This window comes from Citrus clementina, unplaced genomic scaffold, assembly GCF_000493195.1.
Source record: "Citrus clementina cultivar Clemenules unplaced genomic scaffold, Citrus_clementina_v1.0 scaffold_5, whole genome shotgun sequence".
Lineage (NCBI taxonomy): Eukaryota > Viridiplantae > Streptophyta > Magnoliopsida > Sapindales > Rutaceae > Citrus > Citrus x clementina.
The window spans coordinates 6,453,686-6,465,883 of record NW_006262201.1 but is presented as its reverse complement, the minus strand read 5'-3'; the positions used below and the strand labels follow the sequence as shown (position 1 = coordinate 6,465,883).

At 32.3% G+C, this 12,198-nt stretch overlaps 2 protein-coding genes across 2 annotated transcripts in view; one reads left to right on the top strand and one right to left on the bottom strand.

Annotated features, from left to right (window-relative positions):
* LOC18040297 (probable magnesium transporter NIPA4) overlaps window positions 1-1,071 on the bottom strand; it is a 5,672-nt gene extending 4,601 nt beyond the window's left edge. The window contains exon 1 of the mRNA XM_006431660.2: window positions 469-1,071. Within this exon, the coding sequence (XP_006431723.2) occupies window positions 469-625 (157 nt within the window). The 5' untranslated portion in view covers window positions 626-1,071. The remainder of the gene's footprint in view (window positions 1-468) is intronic.
* A 5,193-nt stretch (window positions 1,072-6,264) lies between these two features.
* LOC18040666 (ATP phosphoribosyltransferase 2, chloroplastic) lies at window positions 6,265-10,782 on the top strand. Its single transcript, XM_006431656.2, has 11 exons — window positions 6,265-6,736; window positions 7,809-7,868; window positions 7,969-8,082; window positions 8,233-8,298; window positions 8,400-8,507; window positions 8,629-8,712; window positions 9,382-9,483; window positions 9,607-9,720; window positions 9,801-9,881; window positions 10,025-10,144; window positions 10,319-10,782. Exons 1-11 carry the CDS (start codon window positions 6,428-6,430, stop codon window positions 10,412-10,414), a joined length of 1,254 nt encoding a protein of 417 aa, XP_006431719.2. The 5' UTR covers window positions 6,265-6,427; the 3' UTR covers window positions 10,415-10,782.
* Window positions 10,783-12,198: the final 1,416 nt, after the last annotated feature.

Below are 12,198 nucleotides of genomic sequence, written 5' to 3'. Positions count from 1 at the left end.
CAAAATTCATTTTCTGTCACCATTCATTCCGTTAAATTTAAGAGACAAGGCATTGTTTCATAAAGTTAGGGAAGTTGATAATGACACAATTGCAACGGCATGTATTGAGGTTGCCTAGCCGCTCAATGCAATGAAGATACCAGAAATGGTCAAACAACTAAAGCAATCTAATTAGAATTATTTTCCTCAGATACCCAATTAATATCAAACAAAATTTTCCTATATTACTTATACCACCACACTAAATTCACCTCACTGCTCAATAGCCTTTTTGATTCTCAACATACCCAAGATGAGATTTTGACTACATCCCCCATGGATTCATACTTTGTTATGATGATTGAACATATTTGCTAACTTACCAGATGTAGATGAGCAAAAATATACACTAAACAGAAATGAATCACACAGGACACAGATTTTGGAACATTTAAAAAAGGTCCCTGAAAAATTCAATAATTGAAATACCTGCCCTAACACCGGAAGCGCCAGCTTTCTTCAACCCCTTCTTCTTAACAATGAAACTAGAACCAATAAAGATACTGGACGAAAGTGCCAAAATCAAACCCTTGATGTTATCAGATGACATGCCATCTCTCCAGCTATGACCATTCGGGTCCGCCATTGACTTTTTTAATATTATTTATAATTATCTATATATATCTTTCCACCACTTAACACTGTGCTATCTCAACAACATAACTCAGTCTCAACTCGGACTGAGTCACTCACCACTAACCAAGAGTCACTTGATTCACCGTTTTAGCACATGAATATTGCGATTATGCTCGATTTCCTCAAATGGGTACTCAAATCTTGAGCTAAAACAAGAAATGGGCGGCGATAGATCTCGAGTTAAGTGAAGATACCCAGACGGCAGATCTTGTAAATGAAGCAACGAGATTTGCGACCGCGTTTAAAGATAGAGAGAGGGAGAGTTTGGTAGGAACAGCTGGTATCGTGCTGGCGACATTTCTTGGATGTGAAGAGAAAGAGAATAAGAAGAAAGACTCTCGTATGACTTGCGTTGATGAAAGAGAGATGCTTTTATCTTTCATTCTGATTTTCTTTGTTGGCAAATTCCACCGTACATGTTTTTTCTCATTTTGTTAAGAGCCATAATAAATAAAATTAAAAAATCATATTTTTATTTTATTTGGGTTAAAGTTATTTCAACTATTTTTATTTATTTATAATTTAAAACATAAAATTTGAGTCAATTTAATGGAGGATGAATTGATATTATTAAAACTACTCCGACTTTCAATATTTATAATTGAATTATATAAAATTAATATATAAAAATATATCTCCTATTTTAATATATATTTTTTTAGTTTTAAATGTTATGAAAGGATTTCATGTCTTATTGTAGTTATCATTTAGTCACGTTTCAAGTGAAAGAAGTTTCTGTAGAAACCAAAGTTTGTAGACTGATCTCTATTTTATTGTTAAAGTCAAGTTCTTATATAATAATAACAAATAGTTCATGAATTACAATTTTGGCAACAAACATTTCAATGCACTTTTTATGTTTTTTTTTTTCCCCTAAATTGTTACATGAATGAAAACTAAACTCATGTCTTATATGAGTTGAGTTCAAATCACAAATTTGTTTTATATTACTCTAAATAGATGATCTAATTTGTTAATTAACAAGCACTAATTTTGTAAAGAAATTTTTTAGCTCTATTCACAATTACTTGTCGTGCCCTTATTAATGGCTTTTAGGTTGTCACTATGCTACTCTAGTACATGTGGTATCCCCCTTAGGCACCGTCACATAATTAAATTTTGATGATTTTAGTATTCTTATTATCTTAGTGTGCTTAGACTGCGGGTACGATATTCTTAGAGAGGCATAGTTGGAAATTTTCTATTATCTAAAGTTATGTTTGGGAGCAAAGTTAAGTGTAGAATTTGACTAATTTTAGGAACAAAATATTAAATCCCATATTTGGCATGCTTACTTAGATTGGACTAATGAACTAAATTCAAATTTTAATCCTAAATTCATGGCATTAGTAATCCCAATTTTCATGTTGGTTTAGTTTGGATTGGTCAATGAGAAGAAAAATGTTTGTCTATTCATAATATCTTCTATAATTTATTACACTATTTTTATTTATAACCTAAAATTAATTAATTAACTAATATTATTAATTAAGTAATTTATTTTTTGTTAGTCATGATTTACTTAAAAATTATTAATTAATTTATTATATGAATAGTTTTACTGATTTTATTTAATGAAATGATATATCTCATACGAAATAACCTATAATTTAAATCATTTATATTTCTTGATTATAATTATGACTACCCAATAACTAATTGAATGCATATATTCTTATTAGTTTTATTTTTAGTTAATTGTAATATTTCTTGTTAAATATCTACAAAATTTCCATATTTAAATCCAAATATTAACTTAAATACTTTCTAACTTTATTTAAATTTAATTTAATGTAATTCAATCTGATATTGTACCAAATATAAATCAACATTATATATGATCTAATCTAATCTTGTCCAATCCTAATACTTAGGAGGCCATTAGTTTTTTTTTTAATTTAATGACTTAATTGACTTAAATTTAATCATTTAAGTTATTAAGCCTATTTATTTTTTGAACTTAATGAAAATTTTTAGTCATTAAGTTATTAAGCTATTTTTTTTTATCTTTTTACTTAATCTAAAAAGTCTAAATAATATCATTAAAAGATATTCTCCAAAATATCCTTATCTAATTAATTAATTTTCATACTTACGTAAATAACATTTAATAATTAGCATTATTATCCATGTCTATATAACTTGTGATAATATATAGTGGTAGACTATTATTATTTTTTTCTTTTTATTTTCTTCAAATTAGCATTATTTATCTTCATAATTTTTTATGAATATTTTCATATGAAAACATCATAAACTATAATAAAATTAATTAACATATGTAATATAAAATTTTAAAGAGTTGTATTTTGTGTGCAGAGGTGTTTTCAAACCTCTTGAATCAAGCTAGGTGGAAAAATTTGATTAAGGGGCTGAGATTCAGCAAAGAACTTTCAATCAACCATTTACTCTTTGTAGATGATAACTTGATCTCCACAAGAGCTACCACTAAAGATTGCTCAAATCTGAAATATATTTTTGATTGCTATGTTGTTGCATCAGGTCAAATCTTCAACTATGAGAAATCTATGTTTTTAAGTAGACAGCCTCAATCAAGAACTTTTTTCAGATTCAAGTGGTGTCAAAGTATGAAAAATACCTGGGCTGCCTTCAATGCTAGAGAGGAAGAAGTTGAATTTTTTAATGATAACAAACTTAGCGTTCTAAGTAAGATATCCAACTAGAATTCAAAGATGTTTTCAAGAAGGGGAAAAGAAGTGCTCATTAAAGCAGTAGCTCAGGCAATTCTTGCTTATGCCATGAGTGTGTTTAAACTACCAATTGGGTTATGTGCGGATATCCAAAAGACTATGGCAAGATTCTGGTGGAACTCAAAACCAAATCAAAGGGCTATTCACTGGTCTAATTGCGAAAACATGTGTCAGGCAAAATGTAGAGGTGGAATGAGATTCAAGGATTTAATATGCTTCAACTAAGCGATAGTGGGCAAACAAGAGTGGATAATCATTAAAAATCCCAATTCACTGGCGACAAGGGTGTTGAAAGCTAGATATTTCAAGGAAGTCGATTTTCTAAAGGGGAAATTAGGATCAAAACCATCCTTTATATGGAGAAGCATTTTACAGGGAAGACAAATCATTCATAAAGGACTAAGGTGGAAAATTGGAGATGGAAAGAGTGTCCAAATATATCATAGCTGTTGGATAACAAGACTTATAACTTTCAAGCCTTTCTCTCCTCCAACATTACCATTGGAATCTACAATATCAGAGTTAATTGATGGGAAACACAAATGGAAAAAGATGTTGATTCAACAGAATTTTATAGATGAAGATGCACAGGAGATTTTAAAAATCCCCCTACTAAGAACCCCTAAGCCAGATAAACCTCTATGGCATTTTGATAAACGAGGAGAATGCTCAGTCAAGAGTGAGTATCAAGTGGCCTTAAATATAAAATTTCCAAACCAGCCAAATAGCTTTGATAATAAGCAAATTCTATGGAATATTATTTGGGCTTTAGAACTGCCAGCAAAGATAAAGATCTTTATGTGGAGAGCAATAAAAAATTTATTGTCGACAGTAGTAAACCTGTGGAGAAAAAAAGGTGATACAAAGTCCCTACTGTCAAAGATGCAAAAGAATAGAGGAGACGATATTTCATGCTCTTTTTTATTGTAAAGGTGCTCAGAAAATGTAGAGACGCACAAATTATGGTGAAGAGATTAGTCATCTCAAAAACAAAGAAATGTTAAATTTGATGGTGGAAATGGCAAAAAAGAAGAGCAAATATGATTTGGAATTGATAATTGCATTATGTTGGGTGATTTGGCACTTAAGGAATCTTCACATCTTAAACAACAAGAAAGAAGATTTCCAATTATCAGTAACAAGAGCAGAAGCTGTAGTGCAATCCTACAAAAAGATCAAACAACCACATTTGCAACTAAGTAGGGAAAGAAAAGACAAAAGAAATCAACAATGGGGACTTCCACCTCCAGGTTGGTTCAAAACAAATGTGGATGTTGTTATAAAGGAAGATCAAAACAAAGAAGGATTGGGAATGGTGATCAGAAATTCAAAAGGAAAATGTATAGTAACTGCTATGAAACCATCAAACTTTAATGGAAGTGAAGCTCTTACTGAAGTTGAAGCCACAAAGTTTGGGCTAGAAATAGTAGAAAATGCAAACGAGGTAGTAAACATAGTGTTAAACAAGAAGTGTACACAGACAAAGATCTTTTAGGTAATATTTGAAATTCAAGCCATTTTAAAGAGGTTGAAATAGAGCAAAATTCAACATTCACAAGAAGTTGTAATGAAGTAGCACACCTTTTAGCAAAAACAACCTTAGAATTAGGGGTGGGCAAAATCGAGTTTGGGTCAACCTGATCGGGTTTCGGGTTGTTCAGGTTAGGCAAAAATCAATTTGAATGTAACCCTAACTTACAACTCGACCCGATCTGATCCGATTCGATATATATATTTAGATCAGTTCGGGCGTCACAAAATCGAGTTAAATTCGGGTAGGCTTGGGTTCAAATTAAAAACGGGTCGAATTAAGCATATATAATTATATACCATGAAACGTGAAAGCTTCAAATTCAAAACAAAGGGCAAAAACTCGGGTTGGAGGCTTGGGCCTTGGAGCAGCAGATTAGTGCCCACGACAACAAATCATGGACGACTGGACGCGCAACAAATCGGTTTCACTTCGCAGCAGTAGATGGGCATATGTGCATCAACAGATCGCGGACGGCTGGACGCGCAGTAGCAGACGCGGCGACTAGCTGGAGAGGCAACAACAAATCGCGGGACTGGAGAGTGGAGAGTGTGTGGCGTCCGTCAGCGCCTTGGCGGTGGCCGTTAGGTGTCACTGTGTAATGAGGATTGAAAAGGGTTGTGTGTGTGAGTCTTATAAGTTGTGACTTGTTTGCGTTTGTGTGAGTGTTGTTGTGATTTGTGAATCTGTTATGTGTTTATGTGTGCCTGGGTGAGTGTGTGGTTGTGTGTGTGTGTTTAGGTTTAGTTTTTTTTTTTTAAAAGCAACCCGATTAGGTAAACCCGACTCGATCACAACCCAATCCGGTTTATTATATTTCATCGGATCGGGTTCCATTCCTGATCGGATATGATCCGAACCTAGAATTTTTCGGGTCGGATCGAGTCGGGTCGGGTATTTTACCCACCCCTACTTATAACAAGATAATGTAGTCTTATGGCATGAAAACATTCCAAAATTTTTTTTGTATCTATTCATTGATTTTGAGGAATGAAGGACACAATTTCATATATTAAAAAATAAAACATGTGGTTTGAGATTTGATCATCGACTACATAGTTAAAAGAAAAAGTAAAACAGAAAAATTTGATTTTAATTTTATTAAAAAAAATAGAACTATTTTTTCTAGAAACTCTTTTTCATTAAAAAAATTAAATTATTTTTTAACAAAATATGTTGTCCTTTTATTTTCGAAAAAGACACCTTTTGTAATTTTGTTTTTGAAAAATAAAATAAATAAAAGACCAATGCAAAATAGAAAAAGCTATCCACGCGGCATTAGGAAATGAACCGATTGTTCCATATATAATTGATCCGGCCTCAGACAAACCCCACCCAATAAAAGAATCAAAACCCAGACGACAAGAATCTACCCTTCGTCCCCCCAGTGCCCTTCACTTCACAATCTCACAACTTTGCCAGCAAATCCAGTGCGGCGCCGTTTTCCCACTTCTCACAACTTAAAATTTCTCTTTGCATTTCGTCTAGAAACCATCAAACAGAAAAAACCATGTCAGTTTCATCTGCATCTCTCTTCCTCCAACCTTATTTCCGACAATGCCCCTCCCTCTCTCCCTCCGGTCTCTCCTTCTTCTGTCCTTTGTCGTCATTTCATATCTCCGTCGCATGGGGGCCAACTACAGCGACAAATAAGCCCGCCGCTGCTGTCACGTGCTGCGTTTCATCGTCGCAGCAGTTTGAGTCTCACGTGTCAGTCGTGAATGGTAATATCGATAATAGAATCTCCGAGAGAGATGAAATTCGCCTTGGATTGCCTAGCAAAGGCCGCATGGCTGCCGACACTCTCGATCTTCTCAAGGTTTCTGTTTAATTTTTTATTTCAATTTTACTCTTTGGAATGAATTAGATTGTTAGAAATATAAAATTTTTAGCTGGAATTTGAGGATATGGATCAGTATTTGTCTAATGCTGTATTTGTTTGTTTGTTAAATTTAATTTCATATTGTTTTGAATTACAAGAGTATCTAGTTAGTTAAAAATTAGTCGGAATTTAAGAAAATGGATGAGAATTTGCGTAATGACGTGTTTGGTTGCTGAGAAATTGGAGGAAAATGACATGGAATTTGCTGTTATATAAATATGACATGATTTTCTATTTTATTTTATTTTCTCTAAAAGTTTGAATTTATTATGTATTGGATTATGAGGAAAGGTCTCATTGGTGAAAATTTAGTTGGATGTTCAGTAAATGAGTGAGAATTTCTCTCGTATTTTGTTGGTTGCTGAGAAACCAGAGGAAAATGGTGCAAAAACCTTGCAATTTATAAATGTATAATGATTTTCTATTTTTAATTTAATTTTATAATGTATTGAATTATGAGAAAAGAACTGGAGGTTTGAATTTTAGTATGAAGTTAAGAGAACGAATGAGAATTTCATTAATTCGGTGTTTTGTTGCAAAGAAACTAGAGGTAATGGCATGGCCATTGCATTTTATGAATATGTAATAGTTTTTATTTTCTGAATTTTATTTTATAATTTATTGAGTTATGAGAGAAGGACTGGAGGTTTATAATTTCTTTTGAAGTTAAGAGAATGAATAAGAATTTCATCAATGTAGTGTTTGGTTGCTAAGAAGCTGGAAGAAAGTGGTATGAAAATTGCAATTTATAAAAATATAATGATTTTCTATTTTTCATGTGTAATTTTACTGTGTATTGAATTATGATTAGTTAAAAGTTAAGAGAATGAATCAGGATTTGTCTAATGCTGTGTTTGGTTGCTAAGATACCGGAGAAAAATAAAATGCAAATTGTAATTAGAAAAGTAATGATTTCAAAGTAACTTCTGCTTTACTATTTATCTGTATCTGTTAGTTTTCTCAGAATTTTCAATTCTCATACTTCTTCGATAAATTGTTTCTTTCAAAGGACTGTCAATTGTCGGTGAAGCAGGTCAATCCTAGACAGTATGTTGCTCAAATTCCTCAGGTTTTTTCTTATTCTCACTTTGATTGGCTTCTGATTATTGCAAAATTGGATACACAATTTTAGTATTCTTTCCTTTTTGTGTGTGTTTTTTTCCCCCCAGCTCTCAAACCTGGAAGTTTGGTTTCAACGACCAAAAGACATTGTACGAAAGTTGTTATCAGGGGATTTGGATCTTGGTATTGTGGGTTTGGATACGGTTAGTGAATTTGGACAGGTAAGAGCTAAGGTCTAGGATGTCTATTTCCGTTCACAATGTTTACCATTGGCGGTGTCATTGAGGACCTGGTTTCCTTTTTTGTTGTCCAGAACAACTATGGAGGCATGCATTGATGTTATAATGTTGTTTTGAATATCTTTTTATCAGGGAAATGAAGACCTTATTATTGTTCATGATGCTCTTGACTATGGGGATTGCCGTTTATCACTTGCAGTAAGCAAAAGCAATCATTTGTTTTAACTGAATAACTAACTTCAGTATGAATCTCTAAGTTATTCCTTGTATCAGTCTTTATATGTCTTTTGTTCTTCCAGATTCCAAAATATGGGATCTTTGAGAATATCAATTCACTGAGGGAGCTAGTGCAAATGCCTCAATGGACTGCTGAGAAACCTCTGCGGGTTGCTACTGGCTTCAGTTATGTATGATGCTTCTTTCACTTTCTATTGTATATTTTATTTTTTATTTTTGGGGGGGAATCTATTGTAGTTTTGTTACTTAAACAATTTTTCACATAATTGTGATTTTCTGTGTTCTGTGCAGCTGGGCCCTAAGTTTATGAAGGATAATGGACTGAAGCATGTAGTCTTTTCAACTGCTGATGGAGCCCTAGAGGCAGCTCCAGCTGTGAGAATTACTCATTTACTGTGAATTATTTAGTTTATTTTTATTTTTATTCTAGAATTAACACTAAATTTATTCACTGTCCTTTCATAGTGTTGTAATCTATCATATAATTGTACTGCCATGTGCAGCATGTTTTAGAGAATTGGGAGGAATGTTATGATTTTCCCCTTTTCTTCCCCTCAATTTTTGTTCTTTTTGAAACATCTTTCTTTTTCTCTTGAGTATTTTTATTTATACAAACAAGCTATTCTTTTTTTTTTAAATTAAAAGGATCTTTAAGTGATAAGTCACATGAAGTGCTGCTGCTAACTAAGTTGTTAGTAAATGAGTTAGAATTTCAGGAAATTTTATTGCTTTGTAAAGCTAGCAACAAATAGTCTTACTGATATTCATTTCATGGTAAATTCGTTGCCAGTTTTGTATCTTTGCTTTTTCCATTTCTCAGCATTTCATATTTTGCTTGTCAAAGTTATTTCAGATTGTTGCTGGCAATGGTGCCTATGGTTTGCGTTTGGTTTGGAGCTCAATTATTAATTCAGAAATATATTTTCATATGGAATTTATTTAAGTTGCGTGTTTCTCTCGTCGTACTTCTTTTTTTTTTTTTTACCAGAATTTTTATACTCTTGATAGTTACGTAGAAATTACTTGTCATGCTTGGCAATTTAGATGGGGATTGCTGATGCTATTTTGGACCTCGTGAGTAGTGGAACAACACTTAGAGAGAACAACTTGAAAGAAATTGAAGGTGGAGTTGTGTTGGAAAGCCAGGTATCTTGAAAGCATGCGATGTTGTATGCTTTTGAATGCTATTGGAAAAGAGTTTCCAGCAGCTGCTTTTATGTTCTGGCTTTATTAAATCTTTTCTTGTATTAAAACATTCCTTGTCTGCAGGCTGTTCTTGTTGCAAGCAGGAAATCATTGATCCGGCGGAAAGGAGTTCTAGACGCCACACACGAGATTCTTGAAAGATTGGAGGCTCATTTGAGGGCAAGTGGTCAGTTCACGGTATGAATTTAATGTCTCTTATGCTATGGTTGTTTCTACTTCGAGTTCCTCATTTTTAATCTTATTCAATTTCATGGCAGGTTACTGCAAACATGAGGGGAAATAGCGCAGAGGAAGTAGCAGAGCGAATACTGAGCCAAACTTCGTTTTCTGGGTTGCAGGTATTGTTTGACGTTGAAGAAATTGGTTTTTTGCCACCTGCAGTAATCATTCTCTGGAATAAAGCTAGCTGGATTATTGTTAACAAGGATAGTTAGTTTCTTAATCTAAAAGCTCCTTTAAGTTTTCATGATTATATGTGCAGGGACCCACTGTAAGTCCAGTTTTTTGCAAGCGTGATGGGAAGGTGACAGCTGATTATTATGCCATAGTTATATGTGTTCCCAAGAAAGCACTATACAAGTCTGTACAGCAGTTGAGAGCGGTAAGTAATGACATGATAGTTTTGAGTTGTGAGCATTGTTTTGTAAACTGGTTTTTATGCATTATCTGTTTATTTTCCTGTCGTGATGATGGTTTAGACTATAATTATATGTATTCAGACACACCATTACATTATAGCAATTTAACAAACTTGACTAGTGAATGTTTGATGCAGATTGGAGGTAGTGGGGTTCTAATCTCACCTTTGACCTACATTTTCGATGAAGAGACTCCTAGGTGGCGTGAGCTTCTCTCAAACCTCGGGTTATAGTCCTCTGCATTTCCTTAACGAAGGAAACTTATAGCATTTCTTTAGCTGTATAATGCCCGAGCGATACAAAGATCAAAATCAAAACATCGATGCAAAATGCTTCAGCCAGAGTTGCTCAACTTGGGGAAATTTTGTATTTATATTTTATTTCAGATCTTTCTTTAGACAGCATGTTGTGCTAGTTTGGTGTTTCTCTTTCACTGTAATGATGGATTGATAGTGACGGCATAGAAAACATTTCTAGATTGTATTTTTCCAATAAAATGTTTGTGAAGTTTTGAACGTCCCTTTGTTTCGAATTCCGGCTGATAAACAGCTGCTTCCTTCTAAAGTGGTGTGCGGGAACCGCCTAGTTGAACTGAAAGCTGTGGTTTCTTTGGAATCCGTTGTCATGATATTGTTTTAGGCTTTTAGTCGATGGTTTTTTTCAACTTTGATGGATGACAAAGTGCAGATGAAGTCTGGACTTGAGCATTTTCTCCTGCTTTTCGACCCAAATCTATAAATTATATGATCGATTTCAGTCATATGACGATCACTTGACTTGATCAACTAGCATCAAATAAGAAGTCTATAATTATAGCACAACAAATAAAAAATCGTAGAAGAGCAATAATTTACCTAAAAAGTTGGGTGCAAAGCTTGTATCTGAAATGATGTGGTAGATGTTAGATGGCGTATCATTCATTCATTATTATTAAAAAATTATATTACTCTGGATGACATGAAAAATTTACTTCTAAAAGATACGCGATCGTAATTGATTGGTAATATGTTATTTCGATATAAAGTTTATATATGTAACATATTTTCAATTAAAATTTTGAGTTAGTGTCTTGCTACTCTAATAGAAATACTCGTTTGTTTCTATATTTTTATTTAAGATTCATTTTAGTCCCTAATTTTCAAAAATACCACGACACTCCTTGCTTTTAAATATGTTACATTTCTTACCCTTAGTTTTCTTTTTTTACAATAATACTCTTACAACAATATTTCTAAAGATATTAACAAAGAGAAAAAAAATGTTAATTTATTAATTAGCCTCAAGTGTAAAATAAAAATTACTGTAAATATTATGTTATTACTTTACTTTCAAATTAACTTGATAACTTATTTTTTTATTAATAATTATCAGTAATTGTTGCAAGGATATTAAACATTATTTTAAGTTGGCTAATATAATTTATTAGTAAATAATTATTGATAAGATTGTTGTAAGGGTATAAAAAATACTAGTTCTTTCATATGATATTTATTGACTAATTTATTAATAAATAGTTATTGATTAACTTACTAACTAAATTATTTGTAGATAAATTCATAATGTCAAGAATATTGTTACAAATATATTATTATAAAAACAAAGAAAATGTAAGGGTAAAAATGTAACATATTTAGTTACAAGGATATCTTAAGGTATTTTCAGAAAATAAGACTAAACGGATACTTAAGCTAAAATATAGTACTAAACGAGTATCTGCCCACTCCATATAAACATTTTTTCAGTTTTTTAAATAAAGAAAATATTGATATAATTTTTCTCTAGTAAGAACATCTTCACTTTAACAAAGTAAAAATATTACTAAAATACAAAAAATATAAATTGTAATACATTAAAATTATATTTTTAATCTTTTAATATATAAAAATTTATATTTTTTATTTCTTAGTGATATCATCATTTTAATAAAATGAAAATGTCAACGTTAGGCAATGATTAAACATTGATAAGGATTTTTTTTTCAATTGAGGGCCCAAGCCCAATACGAGGAGAAGGCCCG

Bases quoted from the DNA above. Each gene is read 5' to 3' on its own strand.
- LOC18040666 (XM_006431656.2), top strand. From the start codon at position 6,428: ATGTCAGTTTCATCTGCATCTCTCTTCCTCCAACCTTATTTCCGACAA. The intron at 8,083-8,232 runs GTAAGAGCTAAG...TCTTTTTATCAG, and splicing joins CGGTTAGTGAATTTGGACAG to GGAAATGAAGACCTTATTAT. The intron at 8,713-9,381 runs GTGAGAATTACT...TTGGCAATTTAG, and splicing joins CCCTAGAGGCAGCTCCAGCT to ATGGGGATTGCTGATGCTAT.